Source organism: Anser brachyrhynchus, assembly GCF_964034855.1.
Source record: "Anser brachyrhynchus genome assembly, chromosome: 1".
NCBI lineage: Eukaryota > Metazoa > Chordata > Aves > Anseriformes > Anatidae > Anser > Anser brachyrhynchus.
In genome coordinates this window covers 4,790,323-4,816,351 of record NC_137694.1, presented here as the reverse complement: position 1 = coordinate 4,816,351, position 26,029 = coordinate 4,790,323, and the positions used below count along the sequence as shown (strand labels likewise).

The 26,029-nt window shown below is 48.4% G+C and overlaps 1 protein-coding gene across 6 annotated transcripts in view; it reads right to left on the bottom strand.

Moving 5' to 3' along the window:
- Positions 1–1,463: 1,463 nt before the first annotated feature.
- GATA3 (GATA binding protein 3) overlaps positions 1,464–26,029 on the bottom strand; it is a 29,160-nt gene continuing 4,594 nt past the window's right edge. Inside the window, exons 1-6 of one of the 6 annotated variants that reach the window (XM_080600002.1) lie at positions 23,810–24,276; positions 20,495–21,141; positions 17,324–17,860; positions 14,392–14,537; positions 9,171–9,296; positions 1,464–2,922 (exon numbers count right to left, since the gene is read on the bottom strand). In XM_080600002.1, coding sequence (XP_080456128.1) covers positions 2,638–2,922; positions 9,171–9,296; positions 14,392–14,537; positions 17,324–17,860; positions 20,495–20,735 — 1,335 coding nt within the window. In that variant the 5' untranslated portion in view covers positions 20,736–21,141; positions 23,810–24,276 and the 3' untranslated portion in view covers positions 1,464–2,637. Of the gene's footprint in view, positions 2,923–9,170; positions 9,297–14,391; positions 14,538–17,323; positions 17,861–20,494; positions 21,142–21,321; positions 21,519–21,765; positions 22,708–23,809; positions 24,277–26,029 lie in introns of those variants that run through there. The other 5 variants (XM_080600004.1, XM_080600000.1, XM_080600003.1 and 2 more) reach the window with 5 other exon arrangements.

The window sequence follows — 26,029 nt, the reverse complement described above, 5'->3', positions numbered from 1 at the left end:
ACATTTAGTCTTTATGCTTAAAATACTCCTTGAGAAAGTAAAAAGGTGATTAACATAGGATTTTAAATGTGTGCCATTTGTTCTGAGTTTTTTACATATTTTTGTCAACAGAGTCAAAAGGAAATAATATACAACATTACAAAATTACTGCCTGTTCCGCTTACATCTGCCAAATCCTCCTTTTTGGTAGAGGTATTTTAACTAGATTCATTTAGAAACAGAGGAGAAAAAAAATAAGTAAAGGTTAATACTCTTCCCTTCGTTCCTTCCCAATTCCCAAAACAAAAGAACGTTGGACCCTGTGTACAATCACCTTGAAAGTTTTGAAGTGGTCTTGTGAGCCTTCCTCACATGAAACACCCTTAATCCCATGAGCCATCCTTCAGAAGAAGGACAGCCCATGTCACTGGTACTCTCCACAGATTTTCTCCCATGAAAAAAGGGTTTCAAAATAGCATCTGAAAGATATGGTGGTATTTGCAGGTCACATCTGTTGAGGTTTTTAAGGTTGGGGTGTGGGGGTGTATTTTTGTTGTTTTGTTTTGTTTTTTAATCATTTTCTCACAGTCTTGGCAAGCTCTGTCTTATCACATCATGCCTGTATCTTCAGGGGTGGGGTGATAAGTTTAACCCTTCATTTCAAAAGTAAATGCCCAAACTATATGACAGTTTGAAGAAGTTGTGTGGGTAAATACCAAAGACTAAAAGGAGGACTGTTTCCTAAGGAACCATCAGAAATCAAATGATAAGAACTAAGCACTACTATTAACAATAATATTAAGATAAACTGTATTATTTCAAAAAATCTCATGCAGGGAAGGGTTCTCCCAGTTTTGGGGGTTGTCCTCTGTCTACCATCAAACCCAGCCTTTTGTAACAAATTCTGCTCATTTCTGCCAGCACAGGGTCATGGTTTGGTCCATCTCAATCTCCCATCAAGATATTGATTTAGACCACCAGTTTACACCAGGAAGTACCCAATTTTTCCTCTCCAAAGTCTTGAGGCTTTTCCTAACCCTGCCCAAAAAGTAGCCGGGACTACAACTGTCCTGCTGTACCTTTGCACTTACCCCAGTCCCAAGATGTCACTGATATGGGGTGGCACCATGGTGGATGGAGAGCACAGGGGACCTGTCCCACGTGGGAGGAGGGAGCCCAATGGGAGGCAGTGGGGTCACAGTGACACACAGCCCATTTATTTGGAGGTGATTTATTTCTTTGTTTTGTTTTGTCAGTTTTCATTTGTGTGTTGTTTTTTGTTGGTTTTTTTTTGTTTGATTTGTTTTGTTTTTCTGTCAAGCCACCATAAACACTGCATTGCCCATCTGCACAAGTCCAGAAAGACACACATCCCCATCCCCATAGAAACTATGCAATAAGTACCATCAAAACAAATTCTAAAAAAAAATAATAAATAATGAAGAAAGAAACAAATTCCCTTTCCAAACCCAAGCACAAAACACTTTTAAGTCAACAGAATTTAATCTAGTTTATTCTCAAAAAAAAAAAAAAAAGAGGAAAAAATATGAAAACAAAACAAAAAAGCAGGTCTTATCACTAGCAGTAAATAAATTTGTACAACCATTCAGTCTGTATAATAGGATGAAATAAATCTACATCTTTCTTATTTTGGTGCGTTGAATTATACATACAAACAACAATTACAGGAACTTGTTCACAATGCGTATAGACCTGGAGAATGGCTATCTGAAAACCCCTTGTTGGCAATGTCCGCATGTTAACACTGATTGCCTGACACCATTGGTACTTCCTATGTAAAAGGCCCATGGCCCGAAATGAATGATCTCCCTACAGGTTTTATTTATTTAGTTATTTAGTTAGTTAGTTAGTTAGTTAATGCATCATCAAAACCGTTCTAGCCAGCCCCCTCCCCTTCCCCAGAAATGAAAAAGAAACCAAAATTTTTTTTTAAAAAAAAAAAAAGAAAATTAAAATAAAATAAAAGGAGAAGACATGACTGGCAGTTGGTCCATTTGTTCATAAGACCGCGTTTCCTCTTGGTCTGCATTGTTTGTTTTTCTTGTTTTTAAATTGTCCTCCCATCCTCTTTTTTTTCTTTTCCTTTAAAAAAAAAATCTCTCGAAGTCCTTCATGCCTTTATCTTTACAGCTCTCCAGATGCAATAAAGTCTTCCTCAAATGTACAATATTTCTTACAATATAAGTTATATGCAATGTTCAGCATTTTTTATTTTATTTTTTTTTTCACAGCACTAGAGATCCTGTCCAATAGGGAATGCAAGTTCTGAATGGCTTATTCACAAATGGTATCCAGATTCAGTGGGTAAGAATACATAGACGCCATAGTGAGTTCCTTTAAAAAGTGGCAAACATCACTTTTTTAAAACTTTTTTTTTTACTTTTTTCCTTTTTTTCTTTTTTTTTCCTTTTTTGTGCTTTTTGTAGTTTTTTTCTCTTTTTATTTTTTTATTATTATTATTATTACTTTCGCTCTTACGCCTTCAAATAATATTTTTATTTTTACTTTTCATTCTTTTTTTTTCCCCCTCCCATTTGACTTGGGACGTCAGACCCAAAACCACACGCCTGCAAAAATGCAAGTATATAAAGTAATTCTCATTTTGAGACTGTAAGCATTCAGCAGGGGAGTCTATCGCTAACCCATGGCAGTGACCATACTGGAGGGATGGTGAGGTCCGAAGGAGAGGCTGGATGGAGGATGCATCGGTGTCGGTGTAGTCAGCATGTGGCTGGAGTGACTGAAGGGTGAAATGTGGCTGATAGAGGACATGTGTCTGGAGAGGGCGGCGGGGTTAAAGGAGCTGCTCTTGGGAAAGTCTTCAAGGTTGTCATGGACCTTTTTGCACTTTTTGGATTTGCTAGACATTTTTCGGTTTCTGGTCTGAATTCCTTCTTTCTTCATAGTCAGAGGTCTGTTAATCTAAACAAAAATCAATTATTTTTTTTTTGTGCTTCCATCCCTTCTCCCCAAATCACCGTGGGATTCCTGTGCCCCCATACCCAGAAAAGTGCCCAGGTCCATCTGAACATCCAGCAGCCCCCTCCTCCCCTTGCCTGCCCCACATACCATGGCTACACAACTTCATCCCACCCCCAAAATTCAAACCAGGGCCAAACCCACCCCTGAGAGTTGCAGAAAATTCCAGGTTTGGTTGAAATTTCTAAAGATGAAACAACAGAAAAGTGCAGAGCCTCACAGGAGCAAACCATACCCAAATAACTTGCAGCAGCTGAAAAATTTCAGCTATCTGCACATTAGGTAATTGCAGCGTGTTTAAGAACAAGACCAATCATTATCACCTTGAAATATTCCCTGCAGACAACAACTCACCCCCAGGCTTCCTGACTGATCTAAAACCATTAACGGCAACAGCTGCTGGGATTTCAGTGCTCCCAGGGGTCTCAGACTTTCAGAGTGGCATTAGGGTGCCGCTCAAAGTCTTCATAAAAGCGACAGGTATTTGAATTGCCTGTTGGTTTTGGAATTATTTTGCACTGACTATCCTTTCAGGTTTACCTTATCCAAACTGGTTTTATTTCTAAGGCTTTTTAGGTTTATTTTTGGCCTGAAACAGATATCTGTGCTGCATGGTAGAGCACTTTCTGCTTGCATGAAGATATACCTGGAGAAAACCAGAGAGGTGGTGGAGTCTCCTCCTTGGAGATCTCCAAAAGCAACCTGGACGTGGTCCTGGGCACTCTGATCTGGGTGGCCCTGCTGGAGTGGGGGTTGGAGCAGATGGACCCAGAGGTCCCTGCCAACCTCAGCCATTCTGGGATCCTCCAAACGTAAAGCATTACATTCTCCTGCAGGGCTGTAGGCAGCAGCAATGACTGTTCACACACCCAGCTAGGAAATGGTAGCAAAGGTTCTGTAAGAAACTCCTGTTGCTGCACAGCCAGCCAGCATCACAACATGCATTAGCACAGGTGTCATGAAAGACCCCAAAAAGGCAATTGGGGAGGGACTTATACATCCAACATCTGTAAAAACCCTTAAAAATCTGTACTTGGGGAGTGACATGAGTCTGTGCTCCCTCTGCAGAATCCCACCCAAGGCAGAAGGCAGCCCCACAGGAGCGCCCAGCACCCCAAAGAGCTAAGCACCACTTCTTTTAATACACGTGGGCACACAGAAGTGCTGGTGGGTGTTCTGCAAACTGGAGAAAAGGGAGAAGAAACAGATCTGCTGTCCACCAAGAACTATCATCTCAGCCCTATCGAAGGACAATGGAAAGTGATTCCTGCAGGGATCCTGAACAGATCTTCATCTGCAAGATCTTCAGCCAGCACAAGGAACAAAGCGCTCCCTTCTTTGAGATCACAGAAAAGTTTAGTTTCTTGCTTGGTGCCTTTCCCCACAGCATGAGAACCATTCAGTGATTTCTCTCCCCAGGGAGACAGGAATACAAAAGCTCCCTGTTACTGGTAGGGACAGAGGCACGGGGAGAGGAAGGAGCATCCCAAAGTTCGTCATCTCAGTCTCAATGAGTGACCCCAGGCTCTCCACACCAGCAGTGGTGAGAAACCTCACCTCACCCTAAAAAAATGGGTGAATGGAAGGCTGATTACCTCTGGATAAAGGCAGCCAGAGGGAGCAGCCTGGCTTGCCAGCAGCTAAAGGTAGGAGGGATGAAGCTGCCCATGTGCAGATCAACAGCAGCCTCGGGGCAGCAACAAGCCAAAACCTCAAATGTCATGGTCTTTAAATACAATATCGCCCTTCTCCCTGGCTTCCTGTCCTCACCAAGGGAACTGGGACACGCACACAAGGAAAGCCCTTTGCTCCAGCCTGCAATGGGAAAGCTTTGCCTGCTCTGTTGTAAGTCACCCAGCAGGGATGTGCTGCCCATGCTCAAAAAGCAGGAGGCAGCCCCAGATGAATCCCACCAGGCAGCAATGACAAAGCAGACCTGGAAGTCCTGATCTCTGATGAACTCAACTCAAATCCAGGGATTTGCATCACGATGTGAAGTCTCAAGGGCAGCCAGAACTGATTTCCAGGTGAAGCAGCAAACACAAGCTCAGGAGCTTCTGGTGGCAAAGCTACATTAGCCTGGTGCTGGGACTGGTGCTGTGCTGGCACTGGGATCAAGCACAGTGCTTGGTGCTGTGTCCTGCAGGACACTGACCACTTCCTTAAAGCAACATCTTTCATGTCTTGTTCTATTGCAGAGAACAGACCAACCCTGACAATGATTTGATGTGAACCTGAAGGATGAGAATTTTGCCCAGGGTGGTGACAAGCCATGGCCAGCCCTGCGTCAGAGATGCCATCCCAGATGATAGCATCATCCTGCTGTCATGGTCTCACCCTTCTAGCAGGCACCGGACCCAAACAGATGAAGATTCGGATAAATGTCAGGAGGAGAAAGACCAGCAGTCACAACAGCAAGCTGGAAACATTTTGTGCTGACTTCAAAAGCCAGTCACAGCAAAGTTAAAGAGGTCCCCAAATCATCAAAGCCACGGACTCATCTCTGCTTCTGGGGTAGAGAAATGAGAGACCTGGAGGGAAGACCTTCTCCGTGAAAATTCATTGTGATAAAAATGACAAACACATGCTAAATTAAAATTAAACCAGCCCAAAGCATGTATATGAAATTCATTAATTTCAGATGGAGCCAATTAATTATGGGCAGGAATTACGCTCTTTGTTTCATCATGTGCAAAACACTGACTGCCCTGCCTTTGGATACTGTGAAACAAAGACCTTTTCTGAGGACTTTTACCAAAATTAATGGTGGCTAACTCATTTCTATGGGTGCAGGCCAGTCTGCTGCACACCTCGGGTGAGGTACAGGCACTCCTACCCATCTCTGAAATGAGTGAAGGCTGATCCCACTTCTAAGAAGGACTGAAATAACAAGGACGAGAGCCTCACATTCAACAGACCAAATCCAGGGGATGGTCTTAGACATTATAGGTCTGATCTTGCTCTGACTGAAGACAATGGGATTTTGCCATTGACCTCAATAAGGTCCTGTCACTGAAGCGGATTTATCCTTTAGACATAGTCATTACAACGTTGGGTTAATCTTCCAGAGTGGCTGTATCTTAGAGAGCTCTCTGGGATGCCACAGGATGAAAGGCATCGTATCAATGTGAAATATTAGTCATTATTAATATCGGTGTTAATGGAGCTGACTCTTGTTGAAGTTAGTGGGAGAAATGCCAACAGCTTCACTAAACGCACCCCAAGACTGTTATGATTATTGCTAATATCCTACTGACAAATGGGTTAGCTTCAGCTGTAGGAATCAACAGCAAAACAAACTGATGTAGCTCATGAAAAAAATAGTTTTGGTGTAATTCACTGCAATCCTTCCTGGTGTGGGCTTAAAAAACAGGCAAGTTTCATCTTCATATCAATCCATTAAAACAACCTAACAATCTGAAGGTCCAAGAAAAACTCATTAAACTCAAAGCAATGAAAAGAAAAAAAAAAAAAAATGAGTTTCCTACAGCCTAGCCTAAACCAGAGTGAAGGCATCTTCCAAGCAGCCAAAGGACTTCAGCTGTCATTGACACGAGATCTGTGCAGACACTCTCTGCTGCTCAGGAGGAACATGCTATGGTGAGCTTTAGAAATTTGTATTTCCAGTTCTTAACCGAGAACAGATGTAGACACAAATACACCAAAGGAGAAGGACCACATCCTACACAAATTGGTCTTGCACTCTAAAATACCAGACCAATTTACACCAGCCAAGAAAACTTGTTCATATGCTACCACCAAACTTCATCCTTGCCTTGAGTTGATTAAAGGGTGATGCCAGTGCCACTCAGCAGGCAGTTAGAAGAGCTCCTACTGTCCTGCCTCCCAGCAGCCAGAAAATAGAAGGCGTCTTGGTGAAGCTACCACCACCTTACCACCAGTCCACCCCCCCCCAAAAAAAAAAAAAGCTCATATTTTATTTCTGAAGTACAGTGTAGCCTTCACAGCCACACACTTTGCAAGCCACACTGGGCTGCAGAATAATGCTTAAGTGCTCTGCCCCTGTAAAGCTCTAAAGCTCAGGGTGGTATTTTCAAGGATAATCAGCAGCAACATTGCCCATTTCTCACCGTCGTAATAATTCATCAGCTACTGGGAAAAGTGAAAAAGAAAAGGATCTACCCACTCATAGCTAGACTGTAGTACCCTTGCCTAGTTCTGTTGCTGTACACAGTATCTCAGTCCTCTAGGGGTTTCATTTAAGCAGGTCCCATTAATGGAGTTGCTCATAAGGCAAGATACTACTTGACTTCGGTAAGTAGCTGTGCTGAGCTTTTCAGCAGCTGACGGTGTGTTTAATGAGTATGAAAATGGTTCCAATGTGCTCAAGGCCTGCCCCATGTCACAAATTTCACAGCTGGATCAGAGTTTCCCTAAACAGTGGGTCTAGGGGTCAATTTGGGCCAACTAGGTTCACAAGTTGGTGTTAAAAACAAAAAGAGAGAGGGAGCGGGTGCTCTCACAGGCATGTTCCTGGCGAGCCCCAGCACTCATACACGTTAGGGGGGATGCCTCCAGTCTGATGGTTATGGTACAAATGCACCTGAAATTAGAATCCTACTTCCCTTTGTAATCATGGGGAGAAACTGGACCCTCTTTGGAGGTGCAAATCATCTCATCCAAACACAAGCATCTCCACCAGGTCCAACAAGTGGCACCTGACAAAACCCTATTTCCTTCCAAGGGCTTTGCTGGGGTACAATGGGTGCAGCTCAGTTATAGGTCTCCCTGCTGCTGCCATCCTGAGCTACGTGATATAAGTCCTACCTCTGGTGGCTGCACAGCCCCAGTGAAAACAGAGCACAAGCATAGACTCCTCCAGTGAGGCTTGCTGACCTTGCTGCCTTCTTGCCAAAATAGCAAACAGAGAATATTTTCTTGTGATACTCTAAGAGGTTTCACTCCTCCTGCCTGGTCCAGCCTTTTGTTTGCAGTGATCACACTGAAAGTTTGATGACAAGCTTTGTTTGCTACATAGGACCCAAAACATGCTGAGACGCCTGCCCACTAAAGGGTAAACACATTTTCCTTTTTTCCAAGGGAGATGCCTCTCACAGAACAGGTGAAAAATTAGCCTGGTTGGGTTTTGTGTTTTTTGTTGGTTTTTTTTTTTTCTACTTAATCCAAACTTGTTTACTCATCCCAAGAAACCAAAGAGCCTGAAATAACAAATGGAAGGGACTGAAACACCACAAGGTTTGGCTGCCCCATGAAACCCGATCCATCTTTGATGTGTTTGTGTGGGTGGACATGAGGGCAAAACATAGCCTGATATTTCTAAGTCAAACATAAAGCAAACGACCACTAGAAAACACCAAAAAAAAAAGTGATATCAAAGCACAGAAATTTTAAGTCTCTTCCTTCTTCTGACATAATTATTCTAATGCCACATGTGGAATGAGAGTAGCACGAGTTGTCTTAAGACTCCTTTTTAGCAGTATTATTGGGTAGAAGACTTTTCAGATCCCTTTAGCTCTTTCCCTGGGGCACATATCTCTGGTTCCTGCAAGCTGGCTTTGCATGGAGATATTAGATTAAATCTGCCAGGCATTTCATTTCATTTCTCCTTCCCTTCCATGACAGATGCTTTAAAATTCACATCACAGGTTGAGCAGACTCTACAACACACTAACTAAATCAAGCCCTTTTTGGTTTAGGAATCGCTTGCGTCAAATGGGGCAAACGCTAGACCTGAATAAATCATCTTTGGGGACTGGCGGAGGGACAGGACAAAGATAGCCACAAACCCAAGAAAGGCCTAAATAGTAGCTGGCACATTTTTCTTTTTTGGCGGAGCTTGTATTTGCTGGATGAACCAAGCTGTGCATAGAAGGGGTATCAGTTTGCAGGACGGCGTGTTGTCTTTTCCAGTACACTGAGCCCGATCAGCAGTGGATAACGTCTCTCTGTGTTGATCCACCCCTCCTTTCTTGGCTCAAGCATGGGAAAGCTCTAACATTCCCCACGGACCATCCTGTTTTATACCTTCCCAAGTCCAATCGACTACGTTCGAGGGGATGCCTGCTCTTTGCTCCAACCCTCAGGGTCCCCAAAGGGATAAGGGAGGTATCAGGACCACCAAAGACTGGAAATCCCTGAGTCAAGGAAGAGCTTGGACCAGCGAGCATGAGAAGGGAGGCCCCGCTACCGAGCGCTACTGTCACACTTACATTGTGCAGCTTGTAGTAGAGCCCGCAGGCGTTACAGACGGGATCGCCGTTGGCATTTCTCCTCCACAGGGTGGTGGTGGTGGTCTGGCAGTTCGCGCAGGACGTGCCCGCCCTCCTGGCTGCAGACTGCGGGAGGGGGGGGACACGGGAGGGAGAGAAGAGGGAGAGAAAAACGCACGCATTAAAAAGGTGCAATCAAAAAAATCGCTGAGAAAGAAAACATCAACTGTGCAAGACTGACACACATCAGCAGAGGCCTCCAGAAACTGGCTTGTGAGAACAAATAATAATTCTGGAAAAAATCCCCGAGGTACTTTAATCCCAAATTATATATGAACTGAATCAGGTGCCAAAGGGCATCCTAAAAGTGAGTGCTAAACCTCTGATAGGACTCATCAAAATTAGCACTGCTGGCACAGCCCATTCCAGAGGGGAAAATAGTATTTAAATGCCAACATGTCTTTCCATCTTAATTCTCTCAGACCCCCCAGGGGTCTAATTCTGCAGTCAGGGCCTGAACCAACAATTGCAGGAGTCAATGGCATGAGTCATGTCGGCTCCGGCGAGCGCTGGATGAGACCCGCGCCTTGCTTGGTGGGCAGCTGCTCTCTGGGTCCGACCGCAAGTGTGGCCCGGTCCCATAAATTTGGCTCCGCTTCAAAGGATATGTGCTCCAGATCGGAAATAACACTGCGGCGAAGAGCGAGAATCCCAACTTTTTAATTACACCCTTTTGCAGCCTCAACCTTCATGTTTATTTAAGGACTGGTAATGAGGCTGAAAGAAGAATTTACCATTTCATAAAAGGGGAGGAACAAAACAAAACAAAAAAAAAAAAGTATAAGTATCAAGGTGTATAAAGAAACTTTTTTGTTAACTGTGATAATGATTTAGGAAAGCCAAATCTAGCCAAGTCACTTCTCATTCACATGTATGAATTCATACTTGTCATTTAAAAACTGTAACTGTGGCATACAAATTGTCCTTCTGCCACTGAAGGAGGAAAAGGAGTCTGCACACTTTTATATGAATGTGGATGCATGCCTGCGTGTGTGCAAGTGCCTACAGCTCCCAAAAAAGACCTTTAGATCCCACTCCTATCTCTTCTTCATCAACATGACACAGTCCCAGAGCTCTGATTTCATCCCGATGTGCTGCTTTCAATGGGACTGCTCATGTGCTTAAAGTTAAAACATGTGCTTAAGCGATTTGCCAGATCATAGCAATGCTTGGCACCTTGCAGAACTGAGCCTTTAATGCTCTCTTTTGTGCTCTTACTGTTTCAAATTTACCCCTCACCCCACACAGCAGCACACTGTAGCACATCCAACATTTAAAAAAAAAAAAAGTACCGCATCTTTGGATACCGTACAGCAAACCCAAAATGCAAACATGGACACTGGCACAGCGCTAGCATTAATACCAACTCTTGTTAGGTCATGTTGCAATTTTAATCATAATTGAATGTGGCGTAGGTGGAGAGAGGACGGGTTGGTTTTGTTTTAGATAGAGTAGGAATATTTTTTCTTTTTTAATTACACAAAAAGAACTGTCTGAAAAATAAATAACGTTGTGCCCACAAGCATTAAGAAGTATCGCAGAGTGCCTGCTCTGACAGCAAGGGGCTCTCACCAGGCAGCGTGAAAGGTTTTCTGGTTGCAAAAATCCATCCAAAGAGGTTGAGACACCCCACCATGAACAGCAGAGCCCATAGGACGCATTTGCACACATACACCTTTGTCCTGTCCTCCTAGGGACTGTGCCAGGGCCCCAAAATTGCTTCCTATCAGAACCCCTGGGTTGGTAGGCATGCTTCATGCGCAGCAAGGACGTAACTCCTTGCAGAGCCGCACGCTCGCCGTGACCCAGCGGCCAAGCACGGGTGGCTCGGAGGCTGGATTGAGTCTCTCTGTGGCAGCTTTGCCCTTATCAAACCCAAAAATCAAGCCTAAGGAAATTTCTGAAAACCAGTGATATTTGACTCAGCCCACACAGGGGAAACATCCCCTTTGAAGACATTTGGGGTTTCTACGCAGCGCTCACCGTAATTTCTCCTATGGTAAATGCGTTTAAAGACACGCCTGGTCACCACCTTGCTACCTTTTCAGGATTTCAAGCAGATCCTCACCGGCTAACTTTAAATACACAAATAAATCACAGTGTCCACTGCCTTCTCTAAAACCTCTTCCATCTGCCACATTCTCCCTACAAAACCTCGGCATCATCATCTGAATATTTTAAACCCTGTTCTCTTTTGGTCCCAGACTGTACTTTTCACGGTGCAGTTTAAACCAGAGACACCAGCAGCAGGCAGGAAATAATGAATAATAACACTATCGTAAAAGCTCCCAGGAATGGTTTCCACCAATACTCATCACTGACCCAATCCTAACCATGTTATGGGATGGCAATAGGGTGCCCAGTGTCCTCTGGAGGACCAGATATTGGATGGGAGTGAGGACACAACTTCATGCACAGGTTGGCTGTGCTGACACTGATGGAAAGGTGGAATCAAGGAGGGTGCAGAAGGAGGAAAAAAGCGCTGATGAAGATGCTTATTTTAGGGGTGTTTTCCATGCCCAAATTTACATGGGGTGTCCAAAAATCCGCAGGTGACAGCTTCCTAAAATTAGACTACATGCACCATTTCCCTCAGAGAAACTGCCTGTAGTCCTTCCAAAACGAGAGCAGCCGGACAGGGAAACGGAGATCTCTGCATCCACGTGGGCAGGGAAAGGGAGAAAATTCAGAGGAAGGTTTTGACTCAGCAGTGACGGGGCTGCCACAGGCTTTGATGAGGATCGAAGGGTCGCCAAGAGGGATGGAGACCATTCAACCACAGTGGTGGCTCAGTACCACCTGCTTAATCCTGCCCCCCCCCCCCCCCCCGGCAATGCCTCCAGACCCACAACTGTCCCCCCCAAAATGAAGCAGAGTTCCCTGCACCTTCTCACCTTGCAAAGCTCGATCCATCATCTCCCATAAAGGAAGGCCTTACAAAGCCACCCATTGAACTCAACAAAGCTTGGGCTGGGTTCTCAGCATCTAAGGGTTTATTTGACTTCCCTCTCCAGCCCATCAGAGCCCTTTCATTAGTTGCAACGCACCGGGGATCAGAGCCCACAAAACTACGCTAAGGTCAGGCAGGAAGCTTGTGGCAGAGCAAGAGGTGCATGCCACAGCCCCCAACCCTGTGCCTCTGTGCTGCCTGCCCCTGTCCACTCGTCTTCCAAAGCCAGGGAAGATCAAGTCAAGCCACGGGCACACACGTGTCCCCATCCCTTTACAATGAGATGTGAATGCAGGTCTGGCTCTGGTGCCTTCTGATTATTTTTTTTTTTGAGAAAGCAGGAGAAATAAATATAGAGAGGAAGCAGGGGAAATATATATAATTATAGAAATAAATGTATGTTTTTCCAGGCAGTGCTGGAAAAAAAAAAAAGGAAAAAAGAAAAATCCAAAGTTCTTAGTTAGCAGAGGCTATGTGCAAAGAATGGGAACTTTTTGCAACTTACACTTTAACTGAAATGCCCAAGATAGAAGTGATTATGCAAGACAAGGTCTCCCTTTACATTTTTCATTCTTTTTTCTTTTTTTCTTTTTTTTCAAGAGTGACCTTTCAAAATGTATTTATTTATGTATTCCATTTTACATGTGCTGGGCTCGGGGTGATTCGGGACATTCTTTCATGGTTCCATCAGACACTTTGTGAAAGCTCTACCCCCTTTCCAGCCGCTTTCCTATCCTGCCTCCCCCTCTGCTTGTTTGGATACACTCAAGCTCCTGTGTGTTTGGGCTGGGGAAACAGAGCTGTTGTTTATGAGTTATCTCCAGGGCCCAGATATCCGGCAGCTTTTTCCTAGGAAGTTAACTTTACACATAAAGAGAGAACGAGAGAGGGAAAAAAAAATAAGAAAATGAAGTGTGTGTGTGTGTGTTTAAGACAGAAAGGCCGGGGGGAGGAGGAGAAGAGAATGAGAGAGCTGCACAAAAATTAAAAATCCCAACCTGCACTTCCCTCCCTAGAAAGCCTTTCCTTTTTCCTAACGAGGCTATGAAAGACGAGCCTGAGCTCAGGGAGACCAACATTTTCTTGTAAGGGAAAAGCGCGGGGGAAGGCACTGAGCGTCCATCCCCGAACATGCACAGCCGAGCTCCCGCACTGGCACGTCGCAGCCATCCCATTCGCTCCATCAGCCCCAAAACCCTGTGGGGATGCAAGAGACGCTTTTCCTCCACCTTCTGAGCAGCCCCCAGGAGCCCGCTCACATTTTTAATCTGAATGAAACCAAACGTGCCTTGATTCGAAACATTCAATAACTTCCCAGGCAGGGAACATATTTTTTTCCCCCACTTGATATATTTTTCCCCTTGTGGTTTGCCTGATTATTTGCCAAATATACTTCAGCGCATTTATTAGCCGTGCCCACAGCTTCCAGACCTTTTTGTGGCTTCCAGGGAAATTCATAAATAGATCACTGGGGATGCTATAACATATTGCCTGTGTACATTACGGTCACGAGGCCTGAAACTATGAGTTCACTATTATTTCTAATAGTTACGCAAGCATTTCTCCTTCTCCCAGCTTGTGTTGTTGCGGGTGCACACTCGGCTTTGCACACTCGCACCCTCTGCCATCCCCTAGCTGGTGGCAGCAATGGGGTGGCAGCAATGGCATGGTTGGAGACATACAGTGCTCGGGGACAAATGACCACACCAGGACCAAATGGTACCAGGACCATCAGCTGAGCCACCATCAGCTCAGGTCCCCCACCACGGCACCAAGGGGGGTGGAAACACACAGGGAGCTGTCTGGGGGGCCCCAGAGAAACCCTCTTCTCCTGATATCTCCTTGGTCACTGGGAAGTGCCCATGTCCCTTGGAGAGAGCCACCATCCTCAGGTCGCCATGCAGGAACACTGCACAGAGGCCTCTGCCCTATCGCAAACTGGGAGAAAGCTCATTTTTGACTTACAAAAAAGTCATGAATCTTGATTTTTTTTTAAACCTGTTCTGCAATTTGTAATAGAAACAATCATCTGAGGCCCATGCCACATGGGAACGTCCCTCTGAGCATCCTCCCTCCCAGCCCTCTGGCACGGTGGGCCCAGATTTTGGGTCTGGCTGAGCTTCCCGTCTCCATCCTAGGCTGTGGACAAGAAGCAAAAGTTGCATAAAAAAAATAAATAAACTTAAAAAAAAATCAAACATGGAAACTCACCAATCTTCTCTTGGGTTTGATCAGGGGCCGGTTCTGCCCGTTCATTTTGTGATAGAGTCCACAGGCGTTACACAAGTAGTGCCCGGTGCCGTCTCTTCTCCACAGGGGGGTTGAGGTAGCCCCACAATTTACACACTCCCTGCCTTCTGGAAACAAGAGAGCGCATGGATCACTTAGGGAAAGCAGAGGTGAAAGGGGATGGTGAAAGCTCCCCCCACCCCCCCCAAAAACCCCCCAAAAGACCCGTCTGTGCCAGACCCTGCCTGTCCTCTCCACACTCAGGATGTCGAAGCAAAGTCCTGAGGTCATGTCTGAAGGACATCCTGGGCAGAGGTGGGGGCACTCAGACCTGGTGAGGGCTGATCCTGCCCACCCAATCCTCACACCCCCATGCCATCAGCTGTATTGTGTTCTGTTCCCTCACCCAAACCCTAGGGCAGCTTGAGGGGCTCCCATGAAGCTCTCACCCTGAGGCCCTCCAGCAGGAAGGATGTTGAAGGGTTGGCGGGTCCCCGTCACCTCTGGAGTAAGGACTCGTACGGCCCTCTGGTCCCCGTCTCACTATATGGACCAGACAAACCTTGACAGGCTATAAAAGGAGCCCCTGACCCTCCTGAGATACCAAAGTTTTGTCCATGAACCCCTTTCCAACATGTATGGGGACCCCAGGGTCACTCCTGGAGCATCTCCCTGGCGCGCAGGGGGTGCACGACCCAGGGAGGCTCTTCCTTTGGCCTCAGGTCAAGTCAAATCCTGAACCCCCAAAATAACCATAGATCAACAACCCAAACACCCCTCCATCTCCAGCCAATCCACAATCACTCTGCTGATACCCGCTATTGATTTGCAATTGGTTTGCATATTGGTTTGCAATTAAGCTTTCACTGCTCAGCCGTCAGGGCTGCAGAAACCCCTCTGCCTTCCCCACTGCATGTAGAGCCTGATGGTCCAACACCAATTTGGGGGATCCCAAACGGTCCCATGCCTGTTGAAAGTCTTTTCCATCTCCTCCCCCTCCTTTTTGACACCCATTTATCCTCTCCCTGGTTATAGGGCATCTCCACCAACCCACTGGCTCCCAGCACAGAGGGGATGCAGATTTAGGGGATGCAGTTGTTCCTCCCAGCTACTTTCGGAGGGCTAGGTAGTCAGCTGTTGTTGTATTTCTTGCACCTAAAGACATTGGCAAGCCATCTGAGAGCTGCAGCAGACCTCGGCTGGCCGGAGCAGAGTTAACCCAGCACACAGCTCCCCGCTGCCCCAGCCCGCGCTGCGTTCGAGCAAGAGGCATCCGCACCCTAACCACAAACGGCAGCCGTTCTTCCAGCACCTTTGCGCTAAAACCCTCTCTCCCCACACTCCAAAAAAAAAAAAACTTAGAATGATTAAACAAAAAATGCAGCCGTTTCTCCCTCTTTCATCCTGCAGAAACACCCCCTCCCTCCTTTTCCTGCAGCCCTTCGCCTAGCCCCATCCCCCTTTGTCTGCGAGCTTCCCAGCTTGCTAAAATCGACTTTAAAAAGAAAAAAAATAGGTGTTGCTCTCGGGGTTGGTTTATCTCAAACCGCAGATGTCTTTCTAGAAGGTAAAGTAACAGAAAGTGGCAAAAGGAAAACAAGAGGGAGGAGGAGAAGGGGGGCAAAACGGTTTGAAAATCCCGCGCAGCCGGTGCCCCGGCTGGATCTGAGGCTCGGAGGGCACCGGGCAGGGGACGAAGTCGGAGCCCGGCCCCGCAGCAGCCACCGGTCCGTGCCGGGGCCGGGAGGGAGCTGCTCCCGGTCATCCCCGGGTCGGTTTTTTTTTCCCCTCCGGTTAGCCGGGGCAGCCGCTCTGAGAGCGTTTGAGTGTCTGTCCCTCTCTTTTGTTTCACTCCATCTCTCTCTCTCTCTTGCTTTCATGTACAAAACATACAGGTCTGGGGTTTTTTGTCACTCTAACCGCATCCGGACTCTATTAAAGTTCCTGGCGCTGGATAAACAATGCAACTGTCGCGTGCAGCAGTCTGAAAATAATTGGATTAGCTCAAACATATCAGCTAAATAGAGACAGTCCCTGCTCAGACAGACAGAGTAAATGTCACCCTGGAAAAACCCTGAAAACTGATCTCATTCATGCCAGGCAACCCTGCAGCAGCCTCCACGGAAAAAAAAAATATATATATACATATATATATATATATATATTGAGAGGGGGGAGAAAAAAAATAAGAGTTTTGACTAATCGTCCTTTGCTCTGCGCACACACACACACACGGGCTCACCCAGCACCCTTTGGTGCCCACAAATTCATAATTCCCCCTCCCCGCCGCAGCGCAGCGGAGCCGCGCAGGATGCGCAGGGAGCCGGGGACCCCCCCCAGCAGTCCCTCCTTGTCTTTTTCCCTAGGAGGGATGCTTCTGGGGTCCGGTCCTGGGGCACGGAGCTGGTTGGGGCCGGGGGTGAGCTCAGGGCAAATCCCGCCCCCCCCCCCCCCCCTCTCCATCTCCCAGCCTCCCGGCGCCGCATGGGAAGAGGCCCTGGGCTGAGCGAGGCGGAGGGCAGGCGGGGGAAGTTGGCCGGGATTTAAGTGGCATTATTAAAATCCAGAGAGATACACTAATGCTGCGGTTCCCTCGGTTTCGCTTCCTCGTTAGACGCCGCAGCTGAGCACACACAGTTTGGGGCAGCGGAGGGGGCAGGATCGGACCCGGGGCAGGGGGGGCAGCCCTGGAAGGGAAGGGCATCCCTCAGGCTAAATAAGGGGGGATTCGGCTCAGGGCAAGCTGTAGGGTCAGCAAGTTTCCCCTCTTTTTCATCCCACGAGTGTTTATGCGCATCCCTCTCTGCGTGGAGGATGTGGCCGTGCACCCTCTTTGCCACCCCTATTGCTTCCTCCCCTCTCCCGAGCATCTGGGACAAAAAAAAAAAAAAAAAACAAAAGCCAAAAACCCTACCTGTGCTTGACCGTGCTTTTGGTCTGGATTTGCACCCGAACCCGGTCGGCGATCCTCCTAAGAGGCTACTGGGGGGAAAAAGTCCAGAGCCATATTCTGGGACGTACGGCGGGTAGGTAGTGATGGGGTGATGCGCGGAGGAGGTGGCTCCCCCTAAAGAGGCCATGCTGCTCCGAGAGTGGGACGACTCCAGCTTCATGGTGTCGGCCAGGGACACCTGATATTTGATGCATTCCTTCTCGTCCTGCCGGCTGGAGCCGGTGGAGCCGGGAGTGGAGATGGACGGATCCGGGGACACATCTTTGGGAGGGGTCGGCGGGAAGGTGAAAAGGTGCGGGCTGGAGTGGCCGGCGGATAAAGTGGAGGAGGAGGCTGGTGGGTAGACGGAGAGGGGTCCCGGCGAACTGTGGTGGATAGAGGTTTTGGAGAAAGGGCTGAGGTTCCAAGGGGAAGCGCTGTGGTGGCTGCTCAGCGCCTTGCTCCCGTCCAGCCACGGCAGCGAGCCGTGCAGCAGCGGGGGGCGGCACACCTGGCTCCCTGCGCGGAAAAAAGCACAGCAAAAAGCCGGTTACATTCCCCTTGCACCCCTATGAGCCCGTCGCGGGGGGTGCCAGCCTGCGCCCCCCATCCCTTCCCCCTCCTTCCCCAAAAGCTCGGCTGGATCTCGAGTGCAGGGCGAGCAAGAAAAATCGCATCTGGTGCAGACCCCTCGGCTTCCCCCCCTTTAAAATTAAACTTTTAACGCTGTCATAGCCCCGAAGTGGTCGCCCTGATCCTGCAGGACCTGGTAGCCGGGCTGGGACCCCCCCGAGCAGGGATGCCCTGGGACACGGAGGGGGGATATGGCCAGCCCTGCTTCACCCTGTCCCTTCCAGACAATCCCAGGCAGGTTTTGAAGGAAAGATACCGCATGAAATTGCCAAGCCCCTGCTGCAGAAATCGTTTTTCTTAGCTGGAAAATAATTTGTCAGTCACTTCCCAAAAGCAGCCGTGGGCTACAAACCCTGGGCATATTATGGCCAAACGGAGAAGACCAGAAGATGCCCAAAAACGGAATTATAACCTTTCCAGCAGGGCTGTTAAACTTTGCATACTGCCCCAGTTTGCCCTTTTTTTTTTTCTTTTTTTTTTTCTTTTTTTTTTTTGATATCCATCAGGCTGTCCTCAAATGTTAGACAGCGTTTTTGTGACAATATGGCACACGCAGAGAGAGCCAACTGTCTGAGAAGAAACTCTCCATCCCCTTCGTATCACAAAAGACTTTTCACTTGTGTTTTAAAATACAGACCTGGATTTGGGTTAGGGGGACCACTAGATCTATCTAGATTTATGCAGTTAAATTTTTTTTCCTTTGATTATAAATGTTCCTAAGGGATCGTACCTAATATTTTAAAATAACTTCTGCCTTTGTGGAGAAAAAAATAAAATAAAATTCAAAGAGTCAAATCTACCCAAATCCACAGCGACTTGAACAAATCGCTAGAAACTGAAAAACACAGTTATTCACCTGGAGGAGAGCAAGTTTGTGCCTGCTAGTAAAGCTCTGAAACACAATGACAACTAGAGGTCCTTAACCTCTCTAGGTATCGTGATACGTGTGTACAGACTGCTAAATATACAGAAGGAGAGATGCAAACACAGATCTATCGAGCCACAGATAGCAAAGGAGCGGGTGCAGCATGGACACATATGTTTGCATGGGAGCCTGTGTGTGTCTAGAAGATCTCCAAGCTACTTTTCACCTTACCAGACTTTAGTGAACAATACTGAAAGTAACTGCTCAAAAGGAAGGGAAGGTGGGTTATACGAATAGAAAGGGTCAAGATTCATTATCTTCTCCAGGAAGTAGCATAGTAAATAATATTCAGGCTAGATCAGAGAGACCGCAGTTCCACTTTCTGCTGATATATTGGGAAAAAAAAATGAAAAGAAGAGAAGAGAAAGAAAGGACAAAGGCTGCTGATCCTTAGAAATAATTGTTTTAAATGGACTAATAGGCGAACAATGCAGTTACTGAGCAGAGCCTAATGCAGCCTCGCACTCAACAAGTAGCCGAGGGCCGGGAGCAGCCCCTGGAGCCCAGCTCGCTCTTCCCACCTTCTTCGCCTTGATTTTGGGGTGATTTCCACGGCAAGCCTCAGGCTTTTTAGATTCCACCACTTCGGAGAGGTCACCCTGTGGCTTTGGAAATCAGCGGCTGGTTGTTTCCCTCATTTTTTTTATTATTATTTTCCCCCTTTCCCTAATTTTTAACCATAGAGGCAAACTCGAGCCGCGTACACTGGGTCGCTCCGATCCTTCTTAAAAAGATGGCACCAAAACTTTCATCCCTCCTCAGACCTGGGCCCCGTCGGCCCCAGGTATTTTGCCTCCTCTCTAAAAGCTGTGGCCCAGGAATAAAACTCAGGCTGTGGCTCACTACCTTCCTGCAGGACAGGGAAACACAACAGGGCTGGTGTCTAACCTGCTTGCACCTCGGGATTTTTCTTCTTTCTTGTTTGCAACACGCGCCGTGGTGCGGCCCTGGGTGAATGTGCAAAACTTTCAAATCAAGCCTAACAAGCTCCCAAGGTGCAAATGAAATATCCCAAGCGTGAGGACAGCGGGGTCATTCTCACACCCCTGCTCTACAGCTTGCTTTTTTTCTCGAGATCAGCTAATCGTGCAATAACTAAACACCGTACGAAAAGCCTGTTCGCCTAATTAGAGGAAAATACCTAAGTGAGAGAGAGGGGGAAAGAGAGAAAGAAAAAAGTATGACAGATGAAAGAGAAAGAGGAAGACATAGAGCAAGAGAGGGGAAAAGTGGGAGTGAGGAAAAAGAAAAAAGGAAGAGAGGAAGGAAGGGAGGAAGGAAGGAAGGGAAGTAGGAAGAGGAAAAGGAAGGAAGGAGAGATGGAAAGGAGAAAGAGAGAAAGAGAAAAAAATGAAAGAAGAAAAGAAGGAAAGAAGGAAAGAGAAAGAAGGAGAAGAATTAAAAAAAAAAAAAAAAAGGAAAGAGAAGAAAGCGGGAAAAGAAAGCGAAAAGTAGCCGGGTTGGGATGCATTTCTCCCAAGCCAGCCCCCAAATCCCCCCCCGTGCCGTAGTTTCCCAGGGGCTCTGCCCGCCGGCAGCCGGGGCTGCTCGGAGCCGCCGGGGGTCGGGGGGGGTGGGCAGCAGGGGGCACTCACCGTGGTGGGCCGTGGGGTATCTCTGCACGGTGGCTCGCACGGAGTTGCCGTAGTACGGGGGGACGGGGTTGCCTTGTCCGTCGATGTTAAAAAGTACATCCACTTCCTCGGCGAGAGGATACTGCGTGGGGTCCATGTAGGTATGGCCAAGGGTGGGGTGGTGCGAGTCCGGGTGCTGCCCATTGAGCACGGCCGGGTGGTGGTGGCTCACCCACCGCGGCTGGTCCGTGGAGACCTCCATCTTCCGCGCTCGGTGCTCCGCCGCTGCTCTTCCTCCTCCTCCTCCTCCTCCTCCTCCTCGGCAGGGCGCGGGGGGCCGGCGGTGGGAGGGGGGGGACGGTGCGGAGACGGTGCGGAGTCGGGGAGGGGGGGGGGAACTGCTCGGCGAAGTCGGGGTTGTTTCTGTTTTGCTTTGGTTTTATATCGGAGGGAGGGGGGGGGTTGCGGTGATGAGCGGCCGGTTCCAAAAATAAAAGTAAAAAATAAAAATAAAGGAGGAGAAAAAAAAAAAGGAGAATGTAATAAAAAAAAAAAAAAAGAAAAAAAAAAGAAAGAAAACAAATAAACTCAGGGAAAAAAAATCTCTACGAAGTGAGATCCCCTCGGTATCTTCCGCTCTTTTGCAGATGTTTCTCTTCTTTGATCACCTGTAACGAGAAAGAGGAAAGGGAAGGAGCAGAGAGAGAGAGAGAGAGAGAGAGAGAGTGGCAGAGAGAAACGTGCTTGAGAAGCTCTGAACTTTAGCACCTGACTTTTTAGGCAGCAGCAAACCCATCCCATCCCGCGGCAGCCATCCCTGGGAAGCGCCTGCTCTGCCCTGGACCCACCTCTCCCAGCGCCTCTTTCTCTTTCGCTCTCTCCCCGCCCGTCTCGCAGCAGCTCCGGCCGCCGCAGCTCGCTTGTTTTGCCCTTTTTTTTTTTTCTTTTTTCTTTTTTTCTCCTTTTTACCCCCCCTTTTTTTTTTTCGGGGTCGCCGCGGTCGTTTGTTTATTTGTTTGTTTGCCCAATTTGCACCTGAGAAGCTCCGGCGGCTTAAGCCCGGTGAGAACTTGTGCCATTCGCTGCGCTGCAGCCTAGAGCCACTTTGATTGCTCATTAATTATTATGCAACCGAGAAAGGGAGGAAGAGAGGAAAAAGAGGGGGGAAAAAGAGAGGAGGGGGGGTAATGCGATAGACAAGAGGGTGGGGGTGAAGGGAAGGAGCGAGTGCAAAAGGAGGGGGGAAGAAAGGGGGAAAAAAAATAAAGTCGCTAAAGAAATTCCGCACAAACCTTGGTGGAGAAGCAGTATGTGACCCAGGAGGGATGAAGCTGAAAGTGCTTGATCAGATCAGATTGTGCTCGCTCGCCCTATTTTTTTTTCCCTTTTTTTTTTTTCCTCCCTCTCTCTGTTTTTTTTTTTTTTTTTTTTTTTTTTTTTTACAGGGAAGGCATTCTTTCTGAAAGGAGCAGGATGGCGCCAGCCGGCTCAGTGCTTACAGACAGCTGTGGCGAGACGCAACTTAAGGAGGTTCCAGTGTCATAAGCACGGGGGAGGCGGAGCCTGGCCCCGGCTGAGGAGGGGACCGGCGGGGCGCACCCGGAGCCTCCGCGCTGCCCCCGCCGCGCACCCGCGGGAACCCCGCGCCGGGCGGCGCAATTTCACCAACTTCTTTTTTCCCTCCCCTATTTTATTCTTTTTTTCTTATTCTCTTACTCTGTTCTTTCTTATTATTTTTACTATTGAATTTTCTTTCTTTTCCTTTTTCCTCTTTTTATTTTTTCTTTTTTCCTTATTTGCTTTTTTCTTTTCCTTTTTTTTCCCTTTTTTCCTTTTTCCTTTTCCTTCTTTTCTTTTTTCTTTTTCTATTTTTTCCTTTTTCCTTTCTTTTTCTTTTTCCTTTTTCTATTTTTTCCTTTTTCCTTTCTTTTTCTTTTTCCTTTTTTTTTTTCTTTTTCCTTTTTCTCCACTTCATTTTTTTTTTTTTAAAGGGGTTAACTAACTTTTCCCGCTGGCCACCAAACTCTGTGAGAGGCAGGCAGTTCCCGGACGTTATGCGATGGAGTGGGGCCGCTTCCCCTCTTCCACTCCCCAGCACCTCGGGGGTCTGGAGGTTCAAGAGCGGCCGGATCCCACTCCAGGATGCGCCGGCAGGTGCAGCACCTCCGAGGGCTGGCGACCCGAAAGGCGGCCGCTTCTCTTTGCGAGGGGCTGCCGGCGGCTTTAGGGCTGCTCCCTCTGAGGATTTGCTTTTTGGATATAAACTCTGAGAAGGAAATAATACAATTTGGGGGCTTTTTTTTTTTTTTTTTGCCCAGTTCTACCGGAGATGTTGGTTCTCCTGGACACCTACCGGAGCCGTGCAGGGGACGTGCAGCAGGGCTTAGGACGGCTCCGCAGACCCCTTCGGGACGTCCCCCACTCCCCGTGTCCCCGCTCCGTCCCGGCCGTCCCCGGTCTCGAACCCGCGGCTCCCCACGGCGCCTCCCGCCTCCCTCAGCCAATGGGGGGCGAGCAGGAACAGGGGCGGCGGGCGCGGGCCACGCTGATTGGCTACTGCCCGCCCCCCCCCTCCCGGTCGCTGCCTTGAGCCAGGGCATCCCCTAGCGGGGACGGGACGGGACCGGGCGGGACGGGACGGGACGGGGGGAGATGGGGAGGGATGGGGGGAGATGGATGGATGGAGGGGGCTGGGGGAGAGGGAGGGGGCTGGGGATGTGGGGATGGGGGGGGAGTGGGAAATGGGGGATGGAGGGGGGATATGGGGGAGAGATGGAGAGAGGGGAGAGGGAATTGGGGAGAAAGGGAGAAGGGGAGAAAGGGAGGAAGAGAGGGAGAGAAAGACAAAAAGAGAGCGAGAGGAAGGGAGAAAGAGAGGAAGGGAGTAAAGGAGAACGAGAGGGGGGGGAAAAAAGGAAAGAAAAAAGGGGAAAACAGAAAAAAAGGAAAAAGTAAAAAAAAAGAAAAACGAGAGAAACACAGAGAGAGAGAGAGAAACAGAGAGAAAAGAAAAGAAAAGAAAAGAAAAGAAAAGAAAAGAAAAGAAAAGAAAAGAAAAGAAAAGAAAAGAAAAGAAAAGAAAAGAAAAGAAAAGAAAAGAAAAGAAAAGAAAAGAAAAGAAAAGAAAAGAAAAGAAAAGAAAAGAAAAGAAAAGAAAAGAAAAGAAAAGAAAAGAAAAGAAAAGAAAAGAAAAGAAAAGAAAAGAAAAGAAAAGAAAAAAGAAAATGGAAAAATGAAAGAAAATGGGAAATAATGAAAGAAAAAAAAAAAGAAATAATGAAAGGAAGAAAAGGAGAAATACTGAAAGAAAAAGCAGCAATTCAAAAAGTCACTCACGGGGCCGCTTTGAGCCTGCTGTGTCTCCGCACAGCGACCAGCCGGAGTCTACCCGGGTGCGGGAGGAAGCTCAGCTCCTCTCGGCACTTTTTATACGGGGGGGTCTAATTAAAACCCGGGGTTCCGCAGCGGCGGCAGCGCCTCCCGCGCACCCCGCTCCCCGCCGCTGCGCGGGGCTGCGCGGATCGGGCGGCCGGGCAAGTCCTCGGCAGATGCGCGCTTCCCTGCGCCGATTTTTGGCCCCGATTTTTCACTTGCGCTGCCGGCAGGGCCGGGGGGGATCCACCCGAACGTGAGCGTGGGGCACAGAAACACCGCTGAGGTTGAATTTTCGGTTCAAGCATTAAAAATGGTCTGTATTTTTAGACGGATATTTTTGAAAATACCGACTTGGGGCAAGTAGAAAAGCCGGGGACGGGAACCAGCCGTGCGGAGGAATCGGGACGGCCCAGCCTGGGGGGAAAACGCGCCCGGTGGGGTTAGGGGCTTGTTGGGTACCGGAGGGGATAGCAGCCGGGGGGGGGACAACCCAGGATAAAGGGGGAATAAGTGGGGGGGGAAGTCCGGACCCCCCCGGCCCCGCTGCTCCCCTCGCTGCCCGGCGCCTCCAAGGCTCCGGGGGGAGCCGGGCACGGCTGGCGGCATCTCATCAGGGGGGCAGGGGGGCGTGCGGGGGGCACCTGAGATGGGGGGGGGGGGGATGCTCACGGCCTTCCCCGTGGATTTTTAACTCGCTCCGGGCTCGACTTCCCTCTCGCTTCGGCTCCGCAGGAGCCGCTTTGCCCGATTTTATTTTTCAGGGTCCCGCGCCCCAAACCCTCCCCCTGGAGAGGGGATATTTTTTTGGACAGAAGTGGCCAGGGGAAGCCCCTCGCTTGCAAAATATTGATTTAAAGGCAAAACACAAACTTTCCGGCCCCCACCCCAGCTCTAAACGTGTTTTGTAAAGGTGAGGCCGGAGTCTCTCCCTTTATCCCTCCTCCCTGCATTTCCCCCCAGCCCGAGCCGTCCCTGCGGGTGGGGTTGGTCGCCAGCCCTTCGCAAAAATCCCTTTAAAAGAAATCCCTTGGGAGGTGTTAGGGGGAGGGAGGTGGCACGGGCTGGGGGGCAGGTGAGCTGGGACCACCCCGCTCCACTGCCGCTGTTGCAGCTCCGGGACCTACAAGCGTGGGATCGCAGGAGGGGAATTTCCCTAGAGAAGTCACAAAATTGCTAAACCCTCGAGAAAATGAGCTTTTGCCCCCATCCACGGGTAGGGGAAGGTTTTTTGCAGTCGCCACCTTTCAGCTGGTTGGAGGGCGAGGAGAGCTTGACGCCAGATCAAATTAGCACCATCCAACAAAATGCAATGCAGTGCAATAAAATAAAAGCGACGGTTGCAAGAAAAAAAAATAAAATTAAAGCAATGAAATAAATCGGTCGCCCCAAAGCCTGCTCGGTGCCGGGGGCTGCCCCAACGGGGCGGGCAGGGGGTGGCGGGGGGGGGGGAGACCCTGCTCGTCGCCTGCCCCCCGCTGCCGCAGCCCCGATTTGGGGAGGAGAGCACCCGCTTTCAGATCCGCTTTGCTCAGCCTGCCCTTGCCTTTTCCTCCCGGTTCCGCAGCCCCGATCTGTCTATCCCCTTCCCGGCCGGGGGAGAACCGTGTTGGGGAGGGCAAAAACACACACACCCCTTCCCGAAATAAATAAATAAATACGTAAATAAAGCGCAAATCCATAATTTTCTCCCCTTTCCTTCCTATAACCCGTGATCCCCTTCTTTTCTTTCATTTTTTTCTTTTCCCTTTTTTCTTTTTTCTTTTTTTCTTTATTTTTTTTCCTTTTTTTTTCTTTCTTTTTTTTTTTTTTTCCAGGATCGCTGGCCTTGACCGTCCTTTTCCCAAGCTGTGGCCGCAGATCCATCACCTCGCCCCCCCACACACCCGGCAGCCCCCAGCAGGGTTTCCAGTGACAGCCCGGCGCTAATAGGATCCCTTTGTTGGAGCAATTAGCCCCAGGATCGCCCCCCCAGCCGCCCCATAAGGCTCTCGGGGGTTAATTCTGCCGGGGGAGCCGGGCTCCAGCATCCCTCCAAGCCAGGGACTGTCAGGCTGCGCGTTGGGGGGGTTGCGATGGGGCGAACCCTGGCCCTGAAAAGTCAAAACCCATTTGACAGAAGTCCCAAAAGGAAAAATAATAATAAAACTCGGGGAGATGGGGCGGGTACCAGCCTACCTCTCC